At 38.0% G+C, this 26,209-nt stretch overlaps 2 protein-coding genes and 1 long non-coding RNA gene across 6 annotated transcripts in view; 2 read left to right on the top strand and 1 right to left on the bottom strand.

Moving 5' to 3' along the window:
• LOC101747115 (uncharacterized) overlaps positions 1-4,369 on the top strand; it is a 34,934-nt gene extending 30,565 nt beyond the window's left edge. For both annotated transcript variants that reach the window (XM_038012360.2, XM_038012361.2), the window contains one exon: positions 1,432-4,369. In XM_038012360.2, coding sequence (XP_037868288.1) covers positions 1,432-1,478 — 47 coding nt within the window. In that variant the 3' untranslated portion in view covers positions 1,479-4,369. The remainder of the gene's footprint in view (positions 1-1,431) is intronic.
• Positions 4,370-11,253: 6,884 nt separating this feature from the next.
• LOC101746981 (BUB3-interacting and GLEBS motif-containing protein ZNF207) lies at positions 11,254-19,467 on the bottom strand. Of its 3 annotated transcripts, none has more exons than XM_021347323.3 (10): positions 19,238-19,467; positions 18,968-19,094; positions 18,569-18,695; positions 18,318-18,385; positions 17,045-17,172; positions 16,465-16,551; positions 15,700-15,952; positions 14,130-14,207; positions 13,137-13,329; positions 11,254-12,989 (listed from the first exon to the last, which is right to left on the bottom strand). In XM_021347323.3, the coding sequence occupies exons 1-10, from the start codon at positions 19,276-19,278 to the stop codon at positions 12,964-12,966; spliced, it is 1,128 nt and encodes a 375-aa protein (XP_021202998.2). In that variant the 5' UTR covers positions 19,279-19,467; the 3' UTR covers positions 11,254-12,963. The 3 variants fall into 3 exon arrangements, with proteins under 3 accessions (XP_021202998.2, XP_004925182.2, XP_021202999.2); XM_004925125.5 differs by having other exon boundaries at positions 11,254-11,572; XM_021347324.3 differs by lacking the exon at positions 14,130-14,207 and having other exon boundaries at positions 11,254-11,572.
• A 4,823-nt stretch (positions 19,468-24,290) lies between these two features.
• LOC134199236 (uncharacterized) lies at positions 24,291-25,792 on the top strand. Its single transcript, XR_009973625.1, has 2 exons — positions 24,291-24,474; positions 25,174-25,792. It is a non-coding gene; the product is annotated as an uncharacterized LOC134199236 (long non-coding RNA).
• The last annotated feature ends 417 nt before the right edge of the window (positions 25,793-26,209 follow it).

The raw sequence follows: 26,209 nt of genomic DNA, 5'->3' as shown, positions 1-26,209 counted from the left end.
TGGACCAAATGTCCTTTTTTTTTTCATTATTCATTTTCACTTTCAATGTAGTGGCAATGAATGTTCAAAATTAAATCGGCTTCGTTTCGGGTAAAACGAGAACAAATCTTTGAGCTTTCATAATTATTATTAGTGATTACACTATTTAATGCACGTTTAAATTCTATAAATTTATTTAGGATTTATGAGAGGTGCCATTTTCAGCGAATATGTACTGTGACTCTTGTCGCTTGATTGATATATCATTTTTACTGTTAATCAGCTTAAAGCGGCTTGAGCCGGCTGAGAAAACAAAATGTCATTAAAACCATAGACTAGTTCAGAGAGAACATATAAGCACTTTTAAAATTGAAGTGGCTTAATTAAAAATTCTGGTTTTTCTGGTAAATGCCAGAAATGTAATTGAAGAATTTTTTTTTTTTTGTTTTTCAATTATAATGCTTTAAGGTAAGCGCTTGATTTAAAGGATACAGAAAGAGTACGTTTGTCATTTCTTGGACTAAAAGAGACTGTTTAATTTTAATAAACTCATATATGGTTACATGTTTATGTATCGCTCGAAGTAGATATAAAACTGATTTTCTTAATTTTTTTTAGTTAAGCCCCTTCGATTCTAAAGGTGCGATATAGAAAATATATTTTATAGTCTGTGGTTTTTACATTGACATATAAGCAGCTTCCGGTGACAGTACATGCTTTGCTTCCAAAATTTTCGAGTACATTAATTAATAATTTTAATTTAATTATTTGTTTTTAGTTTTGTTATCGCTTGTAATTGATGTAGAATTGACACGTAATTGTGATAATCATGTGTACGATGCTTAGTAATTATTATTATTATTATTATTTTTGGACAATAAAAGAATATTAATACGAATAGATTGTGTTGGTATTTCATTGTTCTAACCTTCGTTGGACACGCTTGCTGTGACGTCATGCGATACGTAATACAGGCCTTTGCTTTTTCAATACAACACGAGGAGTGCCGTGTAGGAGTCATTAATATAGTGTATCATTACTAAATTGTAATTTTCTTTAATCCAGAAAATGGTGTTTTGTTTGGGTAGTTAACTGGAATGTAAACTTAGCATGTCACTATTCGGTGAGTACTCGCAATGAATGCTTGCTATATGAAGCATGTTTTTGGAATCTTTAACTATTGCATGGTAATTGTTAGGCTTCACGATCTATACTGATTTGGTAAGAATTCAGAATAGACATTGATTAAAGTCGAGCATTTGAATGATGTTAACCAAAAAGCTCGCTATGAAAGCTCAGCAAACTAGATACAGATAATATAATCAATACACTAAATGATGTGTACTGTAGTACCGACGAATAGTCAATAATATGTATTGTTTTTAAATATTATAACATTTAACATTAGGTTGTTTGATTTGGCATGTCTGTAAGTTTGATTCCGCGGTATAGGTAACAAGGCGCCGGCGCCGCCGCCTCCGCTGCGGGCGGGCTGCTAGCGCGCGCCGCGGGGCCCTCCGTGCCCCGCACCCGCGCCACCCCGCCCCGCCGCACCGCAAGAGACGCCCGACCGCCCGCTGCCCATCGAGGACGCGCCCATCCCTTCCGATGTCGCCGACCTCAAGGACGTCGTGGAAGCGATCAATCGACTCTGCGAAGCCATGAAAGGCCCCGAGTACGAGGACGCCGAGGGCGACCGACTCGTTTTACACGAGTCCGTCGTGGCCCCAGAACCGGTAGACTGCGAGTCCGAACTAATTCAACCGGAACAAGTTCACGTTCAAACAGTGGATATTTATGAATCCGAAAACTGGAGCGACTGTCCCACGGACGACGTGGAGGCGGCGAAACTTCATACACTGGAAACCGATCGATGTCAGTCACGGGAACCGACAAGCGAAACGTTTCTCAAAGTGGCTGAAGTTTCACGGGTGACTAAACGGGAACAACAGGAACAAGGTGAAGAGTGTGAGGGTGAGGGCGGGGGACGGGTGGTGGCGGCGGGGCACGTGGCCGCCATGCGCGAGATGTTCGAGAGCATGACCCGCGCCGGCACGCCCTGCCCCCCGGACCCTGCGCGCCCCCTGTCCCCCTTGCCGGAGCGCCCGGGATGATACAGGATTTGTTGTCGCTCGTTCTTCAACAGGACGTGACAGACGCGCTGTTCGGACGCTCGTCTGGTGAGTGTACTACATGTGGTCGATGTTCACTCTGCACGCCTCGGGAGGGTCGTGAAGTTGTTGTAAGCGCAAGTGTCAAAATGTAACGATATTACTATCGGAGTAGGTTATTCAATTTTCTTGTAGTCTCTCATACTGAAACCCGAAGACTTTTCGGACAAATAAAACGAAGCTATATTTATATCTTTGTGATCTAGAAAAGCTCAAATTTTGTAACTCGGTCATAGTTAAGAGACTAAGGATATTATAATTATTAACTGCGACCAAATAGGGTTCACGTTGAAGTAATACAGATATTAGCGAAGTTAAATATAAATAAAGTACACATAGGTGAATTTAGAACGGTTTGTTTTCTAGTGTTGCCATATATAGATAGAAGAAAAGTTAAATGTTGCCAATTTAATTTAAATCTATTGTCGTTCGTTTAATTTTGATGTTGTGAATTTACCAAAATATTTAATTGGGTTAAAACAATCTTTCTGAGGTGATATTAGGTAATTTTAATTTATAGTCCTGTTGTAACTGTATTAAGTGATAGTGTACGGGGTAGAGTAAGAATTTTGTATCTCTTCTATCGATTTTATTAATAAGGACTTGTTGTAATAGTTGCTTATATCTTAGCAGGGTGGCCCCTGATATGATATATGATTCCACATACATACACTACACGCCCACATTACAAGAACGGCGATAAAGTGCCTTCGAAGGCAGTAAGAATGGTAGATAGGTTAGTGAAATATACCTGCCTAACTAACTGTCCGTTGTTAATATCTGAAGTGATTTAATCGATTAATTCGGTTTAGTCTTGTAATCGATTATTTTTATTTCAACAATCCGAGTATTTGAATATTTCACGGAAGACTGAGTGAACATTATCTAAATTGAACAGTTTTTGAAACGTCAAAATCTTATATTGCTTAGATTCAGATCATTGTTTAGACGATTGTGCTGGTCTTTACATTTTCTTGAATGAGTGTTGTGAATGTATTTCAATAACAATTACGTACTGTGCACGAAATCTAGTCTTTCAATCAAATTCCTCCCAACCCCAGTATTTTATTCTTGTGTCGTCATTCTGATAATGAATCATGAAGTTAAATAACAAAACCTATAGTTGTTGTTAATTAGTGACGGTGACCACTCACCAACAGGTGGGCTGTTTGCTCCTTTGCCTAACGTGGTAAGAAAAAGAACGACTGTATAGTAGAATTATTTTGTCCGTGCAGTTTGGGTCATAAAACATAGCCCGGCTAGGGCGGTGAGCTTGTTGCGCGGGCACAACGCCATTATCGATAAAAACAAATGACTCATCGAAGGCAGGTACACGGCGGCGGGGTGGTATACGAAGGGTGGTGAGATATTGCTATGTTATGAGTCATTTGTACATACCTGCAAATTATAGTATATTATGTCAAAGAGAAATGTGTTTTTATGCATTCGTTCTCTGAATTTTTTTAGTGACACAATGGCTACTCCTTTGTTTTGTATCAAAACGGCAGAATTTATTCAAATTAATATTTACACGTGTTGTTATCAACAATATCTTAACATTTTTCACTGAAATAAGAATAGATCCCGAAAAGTTACAAAGTGTTAATTTCCGCCGTTCTCGTTAACTTGCTGCGGCGATATGTGGTGTAAGTGTTCGATTAGTGTTTTTTCTTCTATTTTTATTACTAACCCACAAAATGACAAAATTAAATATACTGTCGATAACGCTTATCGACAACAATAATGCGCATCACTATGCCCGTCCATAAGGCTCGTGAGTGGAAGAGAGAGCGAAATACTCGCTTCACCGCTCCGATTTTTTATGACCCAAACTGCACGGACAAAATAATTCTACTATAGTTGTCAATCTTTGCTAGGGTACAGGTATGTAATTATGCTCTTGGTATGAAGCGCGAAACTGGGATTGCATATTGCGCGAAAAACATATATACATATTTAAATAAAAACGTCTCGTATAGCCATTTCAAGTTTGGTAAAGAAGGCTGTCCAAGTTAAGGATGTTTCTGAGCCAAAAAAGTCAAGACACGAAATGGCGGGTCATATGTACTAAATGTTTATCAGTCTTCAAGGAATTTTCATTTTTTTAATTAAGATTATTATTAAATATGTGATCTGAACAGCCATGGCGGATCCAGATTGTATTACACGCATTTACGTTGTCTATTAGAACAAGTATATAAACGTATTAAGCAAACCGAGTAAGCTTTTTATTGTAATCCAATATACATACTGATGGTAGGACAGTATTTCATAGTATTCATAATAGTATTTCATAATATTTCACAGTATTTCATACTGGTGGTAGGACCTCTTGTAAGTCCGCGCGGGTAGGTACCACCGCCCTGCCTATTCCTGCCGTGAAGCAGTAATGCGTTTCGGTTTGAGGGTGGGGCAGCCGTAACTATACTGAGATCTTAGAACTTATATCTCAAGGTGGGTGGCGCATTTACGTTGTAGTAGTTCATGGGCTCCAGTAACCACTTAACACCAGGTGGGCTGTGAGCTCGTCCACCCATCTAAACAATAAAAAAAAAGCTTTGTCGATACAGTGGTCTTTTATTATATCATTTTTTTTTAAACTTCACGAACTAAATCTTAGCATTCTTCGTTATCAAGAAAGTGAAAATTAGCTGTGCCTGTACATCTAATATTAGTTCCGTAGCTACAACTGTCTCGACTAAACGCCCCAATAGTAAAAGTGTTAAGTTTATATTTAATAATTCTAACTACAGTAACTACGTATGTAATTAGTTTTATTTAATAGATGTATTGTAACCACGTTGATCCACAATAAAGTATTTTTTATATACTCTCCGAGACACGTGAACTTAATTTGTGTTTGTATTTATTTTAAAATAATGGTTTTTTGAGTATTATTATTTCCATAAGTGTGTAAACACAAGCTCAGGACCCACTTTGCGCCCTGTGGTTAAAGGTGCTCCATCATCCATCATCATAAGCATCATCTGCCTATAGGACATAGATCTCTCCAATTACATGCCACTGAGCACGATCCTCGGCTTCTCTCATCCAACTTTTGCCAGCCACCTTGCATCAAACCCTAATACGGACCAAAGAGCTCATGGGAATTAATGGGAGGGACCTTATAGCTTAGCTGGCTTGATTGGTTTCAACTGCATTTGGAATAATGGATCTCCAAATTGGAACTTAGTACATAGATAAGCATTGCCAGCCCGAGAGTCGATTCGACTCTTATCACACCGCAGCGTCACTACGTCAAGAGGTTGTTCGAATTTAAACAGGTAAGCTTTGTTATGATTGTTAAGGAAGACGCTCTGGCTTTTTATATATTATAAGACATTGTAATGATGAGATCTTTGTTTATCATAAAATATGCTATGTGCTTTAATATCTGCATTTCAACAATAAGTTTGTTTCCTGTCGATTAGTGGTGATCATTTGTGGTTAGGTTTTATTGGCATATTAAAGGTAATCCTGAAATCTCATTTTTACCAAAAACTGTACCTATAAGGACATTACGGATGGGTAAGTACGATCTGAAGTGGGTCAAACCTAGGCGCTCTAATACCAATCCGCTGCATAGTTACTGGTGGTAGGATCTCTTGTGAGTCCGCGTATTTCTGCCGTCAAGCAGTAATGCGTTTTGTTTTGAAGGGTGGGGCAGCCGTTGTAACTATACTTGAGACCTTAGAACTTATATCTCAAGGTGGGTGGCGCATATACATTGTAAATGTCTATGGGCTCCAGGAACCACTTAACACCAGATGGGCTAGGAGCTCGTCCACCCATATAAGCAATAAAAAAATTAAACGGCAGCCCACAACCTCGCGGGCTCATACTGCTTGAGTGGGTGATATATCTACTTATCAATTCAGAATGTTTAGAGCTAGTTTAATCCAAGGTACATCTGTTCTGCTTCTGCAAGCTCAACAAATAACTAGTTTTTTAAATTCTTAACACTTTCAGACAGTCGTTAAAGGTATTAGCTTTCGACCACATGTCTCAAGATGAGTAAGAATGCTGTTCACATTGATTTCCGGTAACCACTATACATTAGTGGGTCGGGGGCTCGTTCACCCATCTATGCAATAAGAAAAATGACACTTTTATTTGTAAGTAGGTATTTTCTACACGTCTATATTCGAAATGCATTTATTTTTTTAAATTTCGTTAAATTTTTTCAATTGTAAGTATTGAAGTTTAGGTAATCATATGACTAATGTTAAAGTGTTAACGTTTTACTTTATAACTTACCTTAATAATCCGAAAGCAGGTTCTTAGGATGTCAATTGCTTTTTTATCGAATGAGGTTTGTGTCTAATGTAACGTAGAATTGGCTTCAGTTCAGAGTATAATAATAAGGAAACGAGAAAACAGCTTAGAATCAACCGTCGCGCCAGTATGTAGACGGTAATCACTCATGACTACACACTTTGTTAATCTACAAGAATGGAATAATAATCATTTCCATCCTCAGCCCAAGATATGGCTGAAACTCTACTTAAACGTTGATCGCGAAGAGAATAGCGTGTAAACTAAACACAGCCATATTCGTGAATACGATACATTATTTATTTATTTATTTAACTTCATGCACAAAAGTACAATGGCGGACTTAATGTCGGAGGCATTCTCTACTAGTCAACCAAGGGTGGTGTAGAGAATCCTGAGGTAGGTGCATTACTTAATGTGAAATATGTGTAATTATGTAGGTATGTATATGGTAAGGGGCAGTCTTAAATGTTTTTTTATTTTTTTTTTTTTATTGCTTAGATGGGTGGACGAGCTCACAGCCCACCTGGTGTTAAGTGGTTACTGGAGCCCATAGACATCTACAACGTAAATGCGCCACCCACCTTGAGATATAAGTTGTAAGGTCTCAGTATAGTTACAACGGCTGCCCCACCCTTCAAACCGAAATGCATTACTGCTTCACGGCAGAAATAGGCAGGGCGGTGGTACCTACCCGCGCAGACTCACAACAGGTCCTACCACCAGTAATTACGCAAATTATAATTTTGCGGGTTTCACTTTTATTACACGATGTTAAAATGTGGCGAATTACAGTGCAGTCATTGCAGTTTAGCGATTAGATTGGTAAGAGTTCATGGTTAATGTAAAGCTTTTTCCCCTACTTAATCGTTGATAGCCTAATAGGCTTTACCAGTTACGCACGTTTGTTGAACTCACCGGACTCAAATTGGGAGGAACTAACACTAGCCCTAACAAGAGCAGTCCTACGCTGAAGCCAGTAAACGTAGTGTCTATGAGCTAGATTGCAGTCTGAACTCTTCGTCGCATTCGACGAGAATAACGTTGTTGTAATATGGACTATGGATGGCATTCGAAGAACACCGACGCAAAAATATTTTATTTTTGTCAAGGAAATTTTATAATAAAATAAAGCATAAATACCTACATACTGTCGCAGGGTTTCAATATATTATTATATTCCCATACCAAATTTCGTTAAAATCGGTTAGTAGTTTAGATTTTAAAACTTGCACTCTCTTAATTTATTTATAAAATAAAACTCAATATTAAGTCATTGGTACCGGTAAAATGGGGCGATTAGGGATTGAGAGGCGAATCGGGAAAAAACCGGGAAAATCTTTCGACGCTCAATATAAGTTTTATATTCGTTGCAAAATCTTCCATTTTTTGTAGTTTAATAGTAGAATGTTGAAAGTTCACAAAACAACTCTGAATATGCATGATAATAGCTGCTAACTTATAAAAAATCGCGTTTCAAATTAACTTCCTGTGGTGGTAATTATTGTAGTGCTAGAAACTTTGCTCTCTTTTATTTATTTGATAATAATAGAAGACGACTATGATTTATAAACGTTATTTAGTGTTTGAACCAGCATATATATTAAAGGTAAGTCTCAGTTGTTATTGGTTTTAATGTATTTGATTAAATAAAAATACATGTAAAAATCTGTTGTTTTTGGGGATATTGGGGACGTCTTAGGTACAAATAACAACGAAAAAGGGGTCAATTGGGATGAGAATACGTGAAATGGAAACGACCTAAGTATAAATAGGTACAGGTTTGTAGGGTTGTCTATGTAGTTATAACAATATTTTTTAAATTTGTTGTTAAAAATCTGGTTTATTCGAAGCGAAATTGGGAATAAGTCTTTAGTTGAAATAGATAAGCAATTTAATATAAGTAAGTCGATTTTGCAGACATGTAACAAGATCAATGAAATCTCAAGGTGGACAAAAATGTCTAAGTAATATATTTAATATTTGAATAATAAATATTTAATATTTGTTCAGAGTGGGGGTATTCATCTGATTAATCCATGGAATAACCGACACGACACACCTAATCTCTTAACCCAGATAGAAATATCAGCACTGTCGATTGCACCTATAATTGAGGTGATGTCTGCCATGTACTTTTGTCAGTTTTTCAATTTTTTTTATTGATGATCACTTTGTTGGTGCAACTAAATAAATAAATAAATTAAAACTATATATAAAAATAAAAGTAGTGCCAACCCTAGCAAATTTCTCATTTCGTCCCAATTAACCGCAATTTTCGGGTAAATAGGGATTACACCTATTTTTGCATTTTTTGCTTAAACTGGAATGCTAGTTGCATAATTTTAAATTAGACAACAAAGATGCCCCCAAGACTCAATCATTTTGATCCTGATATAGCATTATATACATCAACAACTACCTTAAAATTGCTCATAAAGTTGGAATTTGTCCCTAATCGCCCCATTTTACGGTAGATTATGGAATGCGAACTAATTTTATGAAAGCGCAAAAGGGCGCGAATTTTTTTTTTTTTTTAAGGATACCAAGATATAAATTCTAAAGGCGTTCGTGCTAAGTCTTGAGGTTAAAAAAAGTTTAGAATGGTTATCGTTCAAGTCATTGTGGCTTAAAGGGTACGACTCCCGATGTGCTCGTGTAAGTAAGCTATTTGCGACGGTCTGTGTATAAATCTCGCAGGCAGGTGCCAATTTTTCTAATAAATACCAATGAACAAATAATATATTTACAATAAAAAAATTAAACATTCTAGTTTGATAGACGGGATGGCCGTATTGTGTAATATTATAGTTTTTTTATTGCTTACATCCGTAGACGAGCTTACGGCCCACATAGTGCTGGGTGCTTAGTGCGAGTTTTTTTAACTCAAATTTGTATGGAGTTGGAACGTTTGCCGGCTAGAAGGCGCTGTTCCCACTTAGTTTTTACGCTAGGTACCGAGAACGCTAAAAAGCTCGCATTAAGCACAATGATCAAATGAGTTCATAGACACCAACGTAAATTCCGCCACCCACCTTGAGACGAGAGTTCTAAATCTCAGTTTTTAGTTCAACGGCTGCTCCAACCTTCCAACCGAAACGCCTTACTGATTCACGGCAGAAATAGGCAGGCTATTTTGTATTTATGTTTAACTAAGACTTATATTCTTAAAGTAGACATTCGCGTTGTGATATCTACGGACTCTGGCAATAACTAAGAACTTATCGAGCCGTAATTAATTTATAGAGCAATAAAAACAGTACAGATGCCCTAAACTTTAATCTCCAACAAGAATGCTTCTCGGTAGCAATACGCATGCAGACTCAGCGGATGGGGTCTCATTATTACTAAAAATTAAGTATGTCTGTTCATTAATTGAGGAATTTTATTGGGCCGTTTGGGGCCCAAAATTAATGGGGTGCAAAAATCTTTGAGAGGGCGCTCACGCACGGACCGGTTAATGTATTTATTTACAAGAGTTTATTGGTAGAACATCTTTTCGATTGCCACTTATTTTTTGTAATATAATTATTTGGTAATTATATTTTCCAAGACGGTCCTCCTATAATGGAGGTACTGAGGTATATGAATTATTTTATAGTGTAACTTAAAATTAAATAAAAAAAATCTGTTGCCTGATAACTTATTGAAACTTACCATGAGCTTCTATATTACGGCGAAGGAATTGGCGTCGACATTATTTACCTTTGTTTGAAGATAGCACCATGCAGATCCCAATGTTTTAGCTACTTATACCATAAATAAATAAAAATAACACCTTTTTACCCTCTTTTAACATTAAAAATATATTGTGATAAAGCTCAAAACAGGCCAATTCTACCAAAAAAATATGTGAAATGTATATTATGCAGTACGGAAAACCTCTTTAATGAATTAATTGTAGAAATCAAACAAAAAAAAAACAGTTTTTCATTTATTTACCCTATAGTTTCTTCATGGACCGATACGATAATGACAATGTCGCGGCCGCCTCAGCTACCCGGACGTTTTCTTGAATTGACAAAATGCAATCTACGCGCACCGGATTGAGAAAAACGAAATTTTTTCAACGTGACCAATTTTAATACTTTTTTTTTTCTGCGAATGTCGAATAGTCAAAAGTGGCTAATCCAGGGCAGTAAATAATATTTTTACCGCATTAAAAAATATTTGGATAAATACAAACACGATCAGCATTTTACTCAAGAGTGAGATGCGAGCTGTAACAGTTCACCTGTATGCTTAGTGTATGTGTTTTTAACGTTCTCGATGGCGTTAAAGTTAACTCAAATTTGTATGCAGTTTGGAACAGCGCCCCTAGCGGCAAACGCAGGCAATCTTTCCAACTCCATACAAATTTAACTTTTACGCTATCGATAACGGTAAAAAACTCGCACTAAGTATACTGAAATATTATCGAGACTATAATCTAATCATGCCGACAAGACACCGATAGCCTGGCGATTGCGGCGACATTACACCGGTTGTTCAACAAAGTAAGGCCGCTCAATAAACTTTAATACTTTGATAACAATCTGTTTACGCAATATATATTATTATATACATTACCATATCGGTCAACGAATATTTGTATAATGGTATTTAAAAAAAATACTCTGTAGGAGATTAAAGTTGCCTTAATCCCGTTGAATTTTTTTAATTTCAATTATAATTGCAGTTATTAATATTTACTATATTATTCTAAAGACAAAATTATTATATAGTTTTCGTTCTGCTTAATATACATTTGTCTCAATAAAACACCGATATTAAGGAGCATTATGAACACAGCAACATTACTAGAGATGTCAAAATAAAACTACACGAGTCCACGTCCAGAGCATTTATTCATTAAATAATTATTAATCTACGTAAGAGTAGGCAAACGTCACAAGTCGAGGTGTAAACGCTCAAGAGAAACGATAAAGGCAGAGAGTGTGAGTTCGGCGGTCGCAGTAGGGGGGGGGGGGCCGCCAATCCAACAACGCACGTTGTGACGGACAGGTCGCCGTGTCGCCGGGCGGGCGGCGCAGGGAACTGCCGGCCCCCGCTTACCTGCAGCGGCGGCTACCGGAAGCGCGGCTGCATCACGGGCAGGCCCGGGAACACCGCGCCCATCGGCATCACGCCGCCCGGCAGCAGCATCCCTGCACAGTGCCGCGGTTACAGCCTGGCGCCTCGCCCCGGCCGCCCCAAGCGAATCAACACAGGTACGTTAACAAGTCACACGCGACCGCCCGGCGGCTGGCCCCTCCGCTCTCGTCATGCACATTGTAAAGCGACAAACTACTGTACGTAAATAAATATTAGTGTACCCACCCGTGTGTACCGACAATGCACGTCGCATCTCATCGTATGGACACTACTAGAAAATCGAGACAGTAATAAGGATAAGAGCTACTACAAGAAGCAAATCCATTAAGGAATGTAAATAAAATTACCGAACATCGACTCCGGCCCTCCGACAGTGCGGACGATAGTTAGTGGCGGTTAGGGACGAGGGACGGTAAGCGGTTAGTGCGGCGGGGCGGGCGCGGCCGCGGGGCGCGCCTACTTCGAGACTATCGACCTGACGCTCCAACGCGTCGTGGAAAATAGAAAATAAAATTAAGACAAAAAACTCACATTTTATTCAAAATTCAAGAGCGACACTCCATTTCCCGCGCCGAATTGTACCAGAGAACGCAGTTTTTACGCGACTTTCCGATACAAAATCGACTAGCAAATATAATTCCGCTTTTCAGAACCCTTACAAGCTACAAACAGTGTTCCCGCGCGGACCGACATGTCTATTGGCTCGTCAAGTACAACAACAGTTCAATTATTCTGATACAAGTCTACTGTAAACATCAAAAATACATCTAACACAAAATGCCTTAATTATATGTATATACGATATTTGTGCAATATTAAATAGCTATACATACACATCCTATCTAGTTGATATGCCCTAACTTATATTCGGATGGGGGTTCGTCTGAAAGGATAAAGGGTTAGAGCAACGTGTAGGGTGTTGGATGTTTGGATACATACTTATTGATATCGTATCAAATGACAGCCCCCAAGCGTCCCGGGCCGGACGAGCGAGTCGCGCGGGCGACGCGTTGGAAGCTGCGCATTCGAGTTTAGATGAAATATTGGATCAAAAACATACCCAGTGCTTACATACATTCGATCCATTCCATTTGCCTTATCCCGACATCGTCTACACGAAGTCTTTGCAAACTTTACGAATACACTTCAGGTTACCTCTGAAGATTAGAATACGTTTGCGATTCAAATAACGATTCATGAAAAATACATTCAAATTTAAATACGACGTGCCATTATTTAACTTTATTATTTCAAAGAAATATGTCAAATGGTATTCACCTAAGTGAGGTGTGGTTCACTAATTGAATTTTATTTTATTTTGCTAGATTGAATCACAAAGTCGGATGTCATCGAGCAGTACGCGGCGTCGCCTGCGAGTTACAAAACTAGTGTCTCTACCGCGCCGCCGTCGCAATAACGACGCGGGGCACCGAGTGCCCGGCGGCTAGGACGGCGCGGGCCGCGGTACATCTGTGGCAGGCAGCAATTGGATACTTTAGAAATCTTCAACAGCGAGACTGCGTTTGCGAGAGTCGACGGGGCGCGGCTCGCACAAACGCAGAGGTCAGGGGTCGGGCGCACCGCGGGGGTAGGGCGCGGGGTGGCGGGGGTACTGACCGGGCTGCATGGGGCGGTGCACGAGGCTGAACTGCGGCACCACGGGCAGCACGGGCACGGACACGGGCACGGGCACGCGCACGCCGGGCAGCACGGGCATGACGCCGGGCAGCACGGGGCGCCGCATGGCCGCCGCCGCCGCCGCCTGCTGCCGCGCCGCCGCCGCCACCGCCATCGACATGTGCGCCGCCACCTGCGCACGCACGCGCGCCGCCGCTCAGTCCCCGCGAGCTGCCGCGGACCAGACGACGACGCCACCGACACGGCCACAAGGCGCACACTAATCACTAGCGCGAAACTAGTATATCTATGTATATACGTGCAGTGATTTGAACAAATCAAACAGAAATATCTAAACTGAATACAAAATTGTTAAGTTTTCGTTGCACTCAATAAATATTTTCATTTCGAATTGTTTGAATTTCTCAAGCGTAAATATATCGACGCTTGATTTTAATAGACCTAGAAATATTTTTTTTTTTGTGCATCGAATATGGTTATTGCCCATCATTTATGTACAAAGCACTTATTGTCGCTTAGTCAGGTTTGCCTTTCAAGCGTATGTATTTTTTATCAAGTTGCAAATTAACTTTGTTTAATATTCAAATTAATTTGTTTTTTTTTAAAAGTTTATTAAGCTTACTTTAGATAATAGCTGTCGACATATAATACGTCAGCGGTTTTATATTCGTATGGAGGTATGTACCCGTCCCGGCGGGTACTCACTACGCGCTGAAGGAGGACTAAATTAATTCGCAAATAGTGATTAGAATGAGCCTTAGCCGTGACCGATTCGACCGCGGTGAAGTCACCAATTTTGTTTAAAAACATTCCTAATCGTCATCTGGTCCGTTTCAAGCGAAAAACATGACTTACTGAAAAAATGAAGTTTCTGAACTGAATAGTTTCAAAATGCTACGATTTTATGTTTTTTTATTTTTTTAATCCTTTGAACATTTAAAATGATACGATCGTTTTGGCAACAATGCTTACATTCGCGGTGGACGTGTAGACCAGCGAGTTCATATTGTTCATGCTGGACTGTAGAGAAATCGCATAGAGGTGACTCCACTAGAAAAAAAATAGAAAATAGTTCTCTTTAAAATTTATGCTCAGTCTATGAACTGACGCACGCAGCGAACTTTATTTTGATTAACTTTTATGTTTTTTTTTTAGATGATTATTCATTAGATTTCATTTAATGCTTGTAGAGGTCTGACGAGGAGGAGGAGAGGAGAGGAGATCTAATGGTCACTCCTCCACCCAGTCAAGACAATATCGCAATACAATTTACTCGGAGTTGCAGAAATAAACGTGTATACATTTTTATATGTAATTCTATTTATGTTTAAGGCAAAGGTATAAATTACTCGGAATGTATAGTTCAATAATTGCACGTAAATGATCAAGTCATGTTTAGTTCAGTCAATATGATTGAGTTAATTTGAATTTTTTTAAATTAACGTTTTGCATTCTAAATAGTTTCAAGTAAAATTGAATCAGTTCAATTGTTTAAATGTGATAAAGTACATTTGGCTTTTTTAATTTTTCTCTACTATTTCTCTGATTACGGCCGGCGCTGGCAGCACTAACGTGTTTTGGTTCTCGTGACGTCATTACACCTAACCAACAAACAGTGGAGTGACCTCTACACTTGAGGCTCGGATGACGCATGCTTACTAAGCCGAACGCATAAGATATTTAAACAAACTTATACTAGAGTATAACCAAGAAATAGTAGTGCTGTGTACTTACGTCTGGGTTGCCACAGCATAAAACTTGCCATGTGTAATAAATACCTTCTATGTCTCTGATGTGCTGGTTTTTGTATGTATAGATTTCATTACATGTCATTGTTTGTGATGTAAAAAGTTTTTAAAGCATTGTCGCTCTTGGGAACATGGAATATTATGTATAAAAATTATGATTACTGTGCATTATACGTGCTGCTCTATGGATTTTTGTCATTGAATAAGTGAATAATTAATTTATATGGAAACTGAAAAACGTATGTTGCCCCCTTTTTGTGTCACTGTGTATTGGATCAAGTGTTTTCATTTTAACTATACTTCAATTGTACTGTGTATATCATAATATTTATTTTTTCTTTTCATTGCAGTGTCCTTTAATCAAAGAACACTTAACATGTTTATAGGAGGTAAGGAATATATGTCATTCCAACAACACGATCGCGATATTGTATTTTAGCAATCTTTTTTGTATTCGTTTTATGATTTAGTTAACTAATCGACCTGCGGGATTCAGCCTCTTAGAGATCAATTCGCTGTACATTGCGGTTTTACAAAAACATTGTCTTATTACCGTTACGGTGTCGGACGCGATTACCTTACCCCCTATGTAAGTTCGAAGAAGCTCTCAAAGTGTGTAGTAAAACTGAACATAGATCTACTATAGTCAACAACATATAAGCAGAGTGCATTGTCGTGGCTTTGTAAATGTGTATTAAAGACAGCGACCTCTTGAGTGGGCAGCTAATGTAATGTGTTTTATTGTTGAGATTACATCAGCAGATGAGCAAGTGGTTGTGACGTCAGCAACTGACCTCTGCGTGCGAGACGGCGGGCGGCAGCGCGGGCGAGGCGTTGGGTCGCGGCGCGGGGCGGTACTTGTGGTGGCGGGCGCGGATCTCCTCCAGCGACACGTCCTCGGGCGGGTGCACTATCTTGGAGCCGGCGCCGGTGGCGGTGACGAGCGGGCACGTGTTGGCGGCGGGCGGCTTCACCTCGCCGTTCTCCTTGAGGTCGGCGCTGCTCGACGGCGTCGTCGTCGTCGGCGGCGCGCTGATTGTCGCGTTGCTGATCGGAAATATAACACTTTGTTGATTGACCCGAGACTTTAACACTTATCACTCTGGTCTATACTCATAAATATAGTAGACTAGCTGTACCCGTCCGCTTCGCTGGGCATTTAATATTAAATCTAAATAATAGTAATAGTAAGGAGAGATCTTTATCTCTCATCATTAACGCCCCCGCAACTAGTGTAGGGAGTCCAAGATTCATATAAATATTAGCCTATCCATTAAGTACATGTATTTTCTACAGGATACCAAGTTTCAAGTCAATCGGATGCATGGTTCACAGTAGTTATAACGGAACATCCATAAAACCACTGTAGATTTATATATTAGTATAGATTAACTGAGTGATACAAAGTCAGTTATAAAATGAAACTCAAAATAAATTTTACTGATTGCTGACAAAAAAAAATTTGGAACAGTTCCAATATGAAGTCAGACGAGCACTAGCCGATTGATTAACCCATCGTTGAAGTTCTTCATTTAGCGTCTGGAGGTTTTGCTACACACCTGTACGCGGGGAATGTAGGTTTACTTGGCGTCGACGTCGGCGCACTGGCCGCCGGGAACAACGGCCTCATACCGGCCATCATCATTCTAAAACACATCCACATTTTTGTATTATTCATACAATTTCATTTATGAGTTGCTTTCACAAAATTGCTGGTGGTAGGACCTCTGTGAGTCCGCGTGGGTGGGTACCACCACCCTGCTTATTTCTGCCATGAAGCAGTAATGCGTTTCGGTTTGAAGGGTTGGACAGCCGTTCTAACTATACTTGAGACCTTAGAACTTATATCTCAAGGTGGGTGGCGCACTTACATTGTGGATGTCTATGGGCTCCAGTAACCACTTAACACCAGGTGGGCTGTGAGCTCGTCCACCCATCTAAGCAATACAAAAAATATATATATTGCTGCTTAAAAAGACGCCTCATGTTATTGTAAAAAATCTGCAATGCAAATTTGCTTGGGCGGCTGTATTTTTTGTCATGTACGTTTGGTATGGCTATATACTAGTGAATGTTTTGAATAAAGAATTGATTATTTTCTTGTTATTTAAACCAATAAAATACAAAGAGCAACTTTACCTAGGCGCCTGCATGAATGGAGGCATCATGTGATTCATTGCTAAATGTCCAGGATACATTCCTGGTGGCACTGGCCCCATGGGTGTGGGCAATATCCCAGGTGACACTGTAGAAGGGCCTGCACCCAGCTGAAAAATGAAAATCATTTTAAATATAAACTAAAAAAGTTCAGTTATAGCTCTTGAAAGATTAGCCTTTAGACTAGATTTTTGTCTGTGATTACAATCCATATGTAAACATTGCCATTGCCAGAACATGCTTCATTCACATTTCTAATTTCTACTAATGCTGTTGTATTACTTAATCAGATGTTAACATATAACTGAAAATATTTTAGCAGTGCATTCATTAGAATTGTGTAGTGCAGGATAGATATGTTTATGAAATTTTACTAACTTGATATTAGCAAATACTTTAAATTTTCATATTTTTCACATAATAAAAATATAAAAACTACATACCTAATTATCTAATTTTCTAAGCGGTCATAACAAAATCCACAAAACTTTTTTTTTTTAAAGTCACTAGTTACATACCTAGAATTTGTTCACAACCGAATTCAATGTAGAAAACCTAGTGTAATAAATTCAAATAAATCTGCATTCTTATTTATAATAATAGGAATCCACACAGACCAGGTAGTATCACTAGTCTATTTTTCACAAAGAACTTATTGGTTACTGTTTATGAGGTATGACAGTTATTTTAAAATAACAGAATTCAGACTCATGTGTCTTAGTGGCAGTATTTGTATTTATGGTGTGGTTGAAACAGTGTCCACTTAACACTGGGTGGGCCGCAGACTTCTCTAATCATTTACTAAATAAATAGGAATCACTCAATCTTATTTAATATGATTATCTAGTTTGGCAAAAGTTGGCCCACCATTATTTTATATGATCTACCAAATTCAAATCTATATCAATATTTAGATTTTAGTGACAAATCATGACGAAGATGTTACACTATGTTTTTTTTAAAACAAGTAATCTAAAGACTACAAATCATGGCATAAATACAGTATATTTGAAATTGCTTCAACTATTCTCATTTGAATAAAGACAATTGAAGTAATTGTGTTTGATAATTATAAGGAGTTATTCTTTTGTACTGTTGCTTGTTTATAGCCACAGTTTTTTTTAATAATACAATCATACAAGTGTTTGAAAGACATTACTTTAAGTACTATATTCCTATGTTGTTAATGTGTTAACGATTTGTTTACAGCATAAAGTATATTCTATTTTGATTAATTAAATTAAATATATCTTACCAATGCTGGAGTAGCTTTTTTCTTGGCAGCTGGTTCATCATCATCACTGTCAGACCCTTTGCCTCCACCTATACAATATTATTATATTACAATAATTGTCCTTTTTCACAGAAATACAGTTAGTTAAACCTAGATAAACATATATAAACACCGATGCGTGTTTCCCAAGCAGCATAATAATAATAAAAACGTACATACATAATCCAAAGGGAATGTTTCCGTTGAGAAAAATATGAAAGATTTATTTATACCTGATTTTTGTTTCTCATGTTCTTTCACATCTTCAGGGGGTATACCTTCCATTCCATAAATTTCTATTTCTATATTTGACCTATTTGGCAGTGAATTTGGTACTTTGTCTATGGCTTCTTTATGTACCTGTAAAAGGGAATTGAACAAATAAAGATTGTTGGTATAGTTTCAGCGTTAACACAAAACGAATATGTAAGGTAGCCGAGAAAAATAAAACAAAATCTCACCCACCAAGTGGTATATGGGAAGGAACATCATGTAGTTCTCTTATGGGAGTAGAATTAGGGTAAGACGCGCCAAAATAACTAAAGATGCGCGTTATAATTGGCGAACGCTACGACCGTGGGCGGGTGGCGCTCTTGCCAAACGTATACAGACATCGTGACGTCAATACGTACCTGCATGCAGTGTATGGACAGTCCAGGTCCTGTGTACAGCTTTTTGTGACAAATGTGACATTTAAAATGCTTCGCTTTCTGATGTTGGATGAGAATCTTTTCGTCGTCAAACTCCCTGTTACAATACCTGAATAATCGTTGAGGAAATGTATTGGATCCATATTATGATTTCCTAACCGTAATATGATGTTAGTAATACGGTGATTTCGTCTGACCCACTTACGAAGGTCACGTCTTGTGTATTGTTTTAAAATATTAAGTAAAGGATACCAGCACCAAGGTTTGGATGCCTTCTTCTTCTTCCTACCCATTTTAACGATTAACGATTAAACTTAAACGAAAACTAATAAACAACAACAAATAATTTATTTAAAGTTCAAATTGCGTATCATATCTGTTGAAATTTAATATTGAAAACTTGTTTTTTAATACGCAAAAGCCACGCCAATTACAAAAGAATGAACAAAGCAAACCAAGATGGCGATGCGCGATTTACTCGATTCATAGATTTTTTATTTTGTTGTGTTTACTTGTACTAGCATTGGGAGCCTACTCTATACAGCCAACATTTTTGTATTGAAAAGTCAAAGCAATTTATTGTAGTGTAATCTGTGTAATGGTTAAAAATCTCCGCATATTATAATAATATATGCATGATTTTGATATTTGGCGAAAATACTGTTTGATCAATTATCTTTCATTTTTTATAGCTACCGCTGCGTGTTTTTAAATTGCTAAATAAATTCTAATAAATTTAATGTCAAGCTAAACACTGATTTGTCATCTATCGTTAAAGTATGATGAATTGAAGACTTAATTGGCAAGTGTAGGAATTAGTTGAAGATCTAAGGCTTTAAATGACGCTATAGTAAAAATGTGGGGTTCTTTTAAGTTTTTTAAAATTTGCACGGTGTATTTGAAAAACGAGATTTACGAGTATTCAGTAGGCAATTATGTATTCCGTTTTTTTGCTATTTCGCTAGTATAATAAGTAGGTAGTAGAATAATACTCTTGTTTAAAAATTGAACTTTTCATTCTCATTTTATAGTTTGTCATAAGGTTGAATTAAGAATTGAAAATAGGGCTTCATTTGCAGGCTTTGAATGCAAAGTACAACAGGGCAAAGTCGATCAAGTTATTTTAATTAGTTTGTTAGTAGCATAGAGTTACTATTCTAACTGGAGTGCTTACTTCGTTTGACATATAAACTAAAAATATACTTTATCTCTATGGCTTAAAGTTTATTTTTAAATAGCAAAAGATGTAAGGAAAAACGGTCTGAAAAGAGAATGATTATTAAGTGGTGGTGTCCCTCTCGCACATTTTACAAACAAAAAGCAGTGTTGCTAGCTTAGAGGATTTTCCACAAAATCTCGTAATTTGGACCCCTGTCTTAGTTATCAAAAATGGCTTTTAGTGGTTAGTGGATTTTTTAGTAGCTTGGGCGTTGTTGAAAATTATCGAAAAGGTTAAAATCAATCCACTTTACAGGATTTTAAACATTTTATGACAATAATATATCTAAATACTTATTATTTAAACGATGTGACTTAAACTTAACTAGAAAATGTTGCGACAATTTAGAATTTCCATCAACGTCAAAAATTAAATTGGTTCAAAAGAAACGTACAAAGTCATGGTGAAATTAGTTTCTGACGATGACAATTTATTAAAATAAATTATATAAGAAGTATTGATTATATGATATAATATATTGATTTTTAATAGAACATATATATATTATTATACATAGATATACTAATAAAGCTCATTAACAAAAAAAAATATTGTTCTATATTAATAAGAACTCTGTTTAATGGAAAATTTAATGATAGGTACGTAGATTTCTGATGGTTTTCATGTTGAATTTGATGGGAAGCCAGATTAATTGTTGGCATCACCGAAAAAAAGCTATGAATGGATTAAAAGAAAAATGGCGTCTATTTACGTTTGTAGTTTCTAAGTTAAAAGGGCACTGATACAGCTTGTGGCTTGTTTTTTTTTCGAAAATCGTGAAAGTTTCCGTGTAATTATGGTGAACACTTATATTGTAAGTGGTTTTAAGCGAGAATCCTCTCCAGTTTCTGAAATATCCTTCCATATGTCAGATTCATTGATAAATTTTTACTAGTGTGAGCATATATTTTTAAAATGTGAGATATTTTTTCTCATTATAATATTATATAATATAACCAATATTTTGTAAATAGAGATCAAGTACTATGTGTATTGTGTTATGTGTATTGACTTGTCATTTAAGAGTTATTTAATTGTCTACATATAACAAATAAATGAATTTCAGTTCATTTCATTTTATTACCCATTGTGTTTTATTTCTTAAAATGTAACTAGTAGACTTAATATACACGTGTCATGAAAATAGCACAGAAGTAAAAATACAAGCAATTTTAAATCAATTGACGATGTGAATGTAGGAAAAGAGCACCCGATACGCGCAGACCATGTGTGTTGTGTCTCACTCAGTGTGTCAAATATTAATTTGCACGGCCCACTGGTACTACTGGTACTGGCTAACCAGTACATAAAGTAGGAATTGCGTAATTAAGTTCAACATAATATTTAAGTCGTGGTTGAGTATTCGGACGTTAAACATGAGTTTGAGGAAGTTTAAGTAATAGAACTGAGGTAATGATGTTTGTAACAAAACTCAGTGCTAGATTTTCGACATCGCAGCAATTTCCAAAAAAAACCGTCGAAAAAAGTCAACATGACGACGAAGCAATGTTTAAAATTGAATTTACATAAATAAACTGTTGCAAGCACGTGTTTTGTATTTACATAGGACTACACAGAATTACTTAAGGTAAATTCAAAACTTATGCAGGCGTATAATTTTGTCCTATAAATAAATTTTATATGGTCACCACATTAGACAAGGACACCGCGACCAAAAAGTATTCTCTTTCGAGACCGATTTCTCGGCATTAGACAGCACTCCAGTTGTAGGTACTTATTAACTCCATGGTTAGTAGTTAAATAATTTATTGCAAATAAAAATATGACGAATTGCTCTTAAGTTGGTGCAGGCGCTATCAATAACCATGAAGTGGCCATGAAACTGTTACTTTAACTTTTTTATCGATGATTTTCATTTGGTTCCAGTATAAACGACTAGAGTTTGATCAGTGTGTAAATCTGTCTGCGATTATCGCGGATACTCTTTTTTTCATGACACGTCTTCATCATTCTGATTAAAACCCCTTCTTTTTGTACTTGTACCTACTGAGAGCGCGGAGATGTCACAATTCTGCCTATTGATACGGCGAACATGTGTTCCGGTGTAAAGATTGGGACATCCATTATAAAAATCAGGTGGGTCGTATGCTCATCTGCATGCAATTGCCATAAACAAATTAAATACAAGTTTGCGACCTTATGCCTCGGATGAGTAGCGGCATTGCGTCACTGTCTCTTAAAGTTTTGTACTTGGACACAGTATACTTGGTTATTCCGTTTCTTATACGCACATCTGGTTCACGGGAGCCGTTATCCATTGTATCCGTGGATCCGAGATAGACGAATACCCAGACTATCTGTAAATTGAGTCCGCCAGTGAGTTCTAAGGTTTTGTCTATGACTATAATTTTGGCTTTAGGTTTGTTGTCGTCACGATTCGCTCCGTTCTTCCGAGCGATGTGCACATTTCAGTCTTATCTGCGGCTAGAAGCGTTGTATCATCAACATAATGTAGATAGTTATTTTATCAAATCTAGTTGAGCATGTGCCCAGTGCGGTATCAGTAATTTTATTAACGTTAACGTCACCCAACTCGAGTCATGAGTTCAAAGTCTCAGCTATACATTACAACGGCTGGTCCATCCTTCAAACTAGAACGCATTACTGCTTCACGACAGAAATAGACGGCGTCGTAGTAACATTTTTGAAGTTATACTTCTTTAGGCGCGTTATGCAAAATTGATGAGAGTGAAATTTTACGATGCGCGCGCACCGTGACACAAAATTAACAGAATGAAGTTGCCCACTAAATCGCTCATTACAATACGACCGACGTAACTTGGCGAGTCTGAATATAGCCGCAGGTGAAATTTCCGAACCGTACCAAGAATTACCGAATGTATACGATGTCAAGAAAAGGGATGTCCAATATGCGTGTTTGACGATGTTGTTTAATCGATTTTTTTCAAATTGATTAAAATTTAAATAAAAAGAAAAGAAATAAATTTAATAAAAATAAAGTATAACTTTTTACGCGCGTACATAAGTACACGCACCCTTTTTTTTTGTTATAGGCAATTTGCGGTAGGCAGCGGCTTGGCTCTGCCCCTGGCATTGTTGAAGTCCATGGGCGACGGTAACCACTCACCATCAGGTGGGCCGTAGGCTCATCTGCCTACAAGGGCAATAAAAAAAAACTACCCCTGCGGGCGTACAGGGCGCTCTAGCAACAGTTTCTATTAAAATTATAATTTATGCAGATTTGTTTTTTACTACACGATATTATACGATTAAGTCATTTGTGAACACGTGTTAACTATGTATTTCATTAGAAAAGTGGTTATGCGGAATTCGAAGACTGGCACAGTCGATTCGCTCTATAGATATGAACGCACTGAGCGTCTTATCCTTTAGGCCACGACGACTTTAACGTCTATGAGTTCTTTATTATAAGAACTTATGTTTATAATAGGTACTCTTTGTGCCGAATACATAGTACTGCCTGAAGTACTTCACTAAGACGCCGCTCTGCCAAAATCAACCCGTTTTCAAGAGCTACGTTTCGTTTCACTAAGCTTTTTATTTTTCTATTGCTTAGATTGGTGGACGAGCTCACAGCCCACCTGGTGTTAAAAGGTTACTGGAGCCCATAGACATCTACAACGTAAATGCGCCACCCACCTTGAGATATAAGTTCTAAGGTCTCAAGTATAGTTACAGCGGCTGCCGCACTCTTCAGACCGAAACGCATTACTGCTTCACGGCAGGAATAGGCAGGGTGGTGGTACCTACCCGGACGGACTCACAAGAGGTCCTACCACCAGTAAATAAGCGCAATATAATTGACCGGGTTAATTATTTAGCCGATTTATAAAATTAGTAAATACCATTTGTGCACGCGATCAGTGAGTGTAGATTTAGGAAGTTTCAATCCTCTTAACGCTCTTAACACCTTCTTATTTACTCTGCATTATAAACCCAATTATTACAATCGAGCAAAATTAAACAATTGATTTGATTTGCGTATCACGACCGCACTGAATGGATGATAAAAATGTTGTTTTCATATATTTTTAGCGAACGAGCCGCGATTCACTCATTAGTACTCATGCTTTATTTAACCCACAGACACAGCCCACTGAGTTTCTCGCTGGATCTTCTCAGTGGGTCGCGTTTCCGATCCGGTGGTAGATTCTGCGAAGCACGGCTCTTGCTAGGGCCAGTGTTAGCAACACTCCGGTTTGAGCCCCGTGAGCTCACCTACACGTTAGGGTGAAGCTGAAATAGCCTCTCAAGGCTACCAGCATAGGTAGGGAAAAAAACATGCTTTATCCTGAAGTTAATAATAATATGGTGTTATGATCGAAGTAATCCTTTTTGTAATCAAATTTATTTGTTAATCAGTTTTAGGGTTGCCTTTGTCTTACATTTTCTTTCTTTATTTGTGTGCATATTTATGTCGGTCAGGTTGCAGCATTTTAGATCGGATCTTGTGGCATAAAAATGATAATGTTTTTTTTAATTTGATTCAAAAAATTATTATTAAAAATTGAGAAAACATAATCACCGGAATGCAAGATGGTTTTCCGGCGAAAATTGATTTGACTGATATTCAAATTTGCAAGTTTTACTGGTAAATTTAACAATATATAATAATAAATGTTATGCGATATATCTATTTAAGAAATAAGGAGATTTATTTAGTTTGACTTTGTCAACATAGTTCTAGCTAACGTGCTGACTCTCGCCCCCTTTTGCCTTTTCATGAGTTCTGTCTCATGCGAGATTTGAACGTTGGTTGTTGAGCGACATGAGGTTTTAGTCGGTTCGACTTCGACATGGCCCGCTCACCAACCCCAGTGGAGGACGGAAGACAGGCGATATACTCATGACCGAAAAAAAAGAAAGATAACGTGCAAAGTTTACACTAAAGAGGCGCGGTAGTAAATGTAGTTTTGTACACAAGTATTTGTCGTGGACTTATCGAGATCATTTCTCTGTTTATCAGATATCTTGACACACCGGTGAAGGAAGCATGGTCCGCTTATGGCGGAGACATGACACTCATGAAACGAAGGCGTGCACGCGTTAGCGAACCTGATTGGGCGGTGCGCGTTGACGTAGAAGATAGATATTGTTTTATCTGAAGTTTTCAAGTGGGTTCAGACTACTTTGAGAGCTGGATTATATGGAGAGCATCTATTAAAGGCCTCCGCAATGTGTTGTTTTATAAATTTTGTTACAGTGCTCATAAATGTTGGTACTGAAAGTTTTTTTTGGAGTTTACTCCTTTAGAATCGATTTACATATATAGGCCCGGGGTATGAAAATTATGGGGACCAAAATCGTACTAGCATGTCACACGAAATGCGTTATGCGCCTGATTGGCTCCTGATTGCGTGATGCGTGCGCGCGCCAATCAGGAGCCAACGCGCGGCCGCGTTATCGCAGGTGACGCCGGGCTGCTGCGCCGGCACTCGGCAGTCCGCCACAAAGCCTCGTACTGATCGCGCGTTTCTCTCATTATTGTATTTTCATATATTTGTTAGTCGTTTGTTTTGTGTCTCGTTAATTTGTTAATAATCTGTAGTGTATCGTGTTGTCGTAATATAGAACTATTTCTCGTATTGTTTCGTTTAATTTTTTATATCCAGTAAACTCCAGTCGTGCGTCGGAGCGGACACACACACTTTTTTTTTATTTATTTATTTTTTCATAGTTGGGTGGACGCGCTCACAGCCCACCCGGTATTAAATGATTAACAGAGCCCATAGACATCTACAACGTAAATGCCGCCACCCAGGTTGAGATATGAGTTCTTATGAGAGATATGAGTTCTGATGGTCTCATTATAGCTACAACGGCTCACCCTTCAAACCGAAACGCATTACTGCTTCACGGCAGAAATAGGCATCACTTCTACCACTATAAATAATTCTGTAGCGAAATGACGTAAACGAAAGCTTTATATTTCGTCAAGCTAAGCACGGCGCGGCGTGTGTTGCAGCTGTACTTAAGAAATCACTATTCATTTATTTGCTTGC

Source organism: Bombyx mori, chromosome 8 (assembly GCF_030269925.1).
Source record: "Bombyx mori chromosome 8, ASM3026992v2".
NCBI lineage: Eukaryota > Metazoa > Arthropoda > Insecta > Lepidoptera > Bombycidae > Bombyx > Bombyx mori.
This window is presented reverse-complemented; position numbering and strand designations above follow the sequence as displayed.

What these genes read in the sequence shown, in the direction of transcription:
- LOC101746981 (XM_004925125.5), bottom strand. Translation starts at nt 19,278, where the DNA reads ATGGGTAGGAAGAAGAAGAAGGCATCCAAACCTTGGTGCTG. An exon ending in AAAAAGCTACTCCAGCATTG is followed by an intron (nt 17,173 to 18,317) that starts GTAAGATATATT and finishes TTCATTTTTCAG; the next exon opens with CTGGGTGCAGGCCCTTCTAC. An exon ending in GCACCGCCCCATGCAGCCCG is followed by an intron (nt 11,573 to 13,136) that starts GTCAGTACCCCC and finishes GGCACTGTGCAG; the next exon opens with GGATGCTGCTGCCGGGCGGC.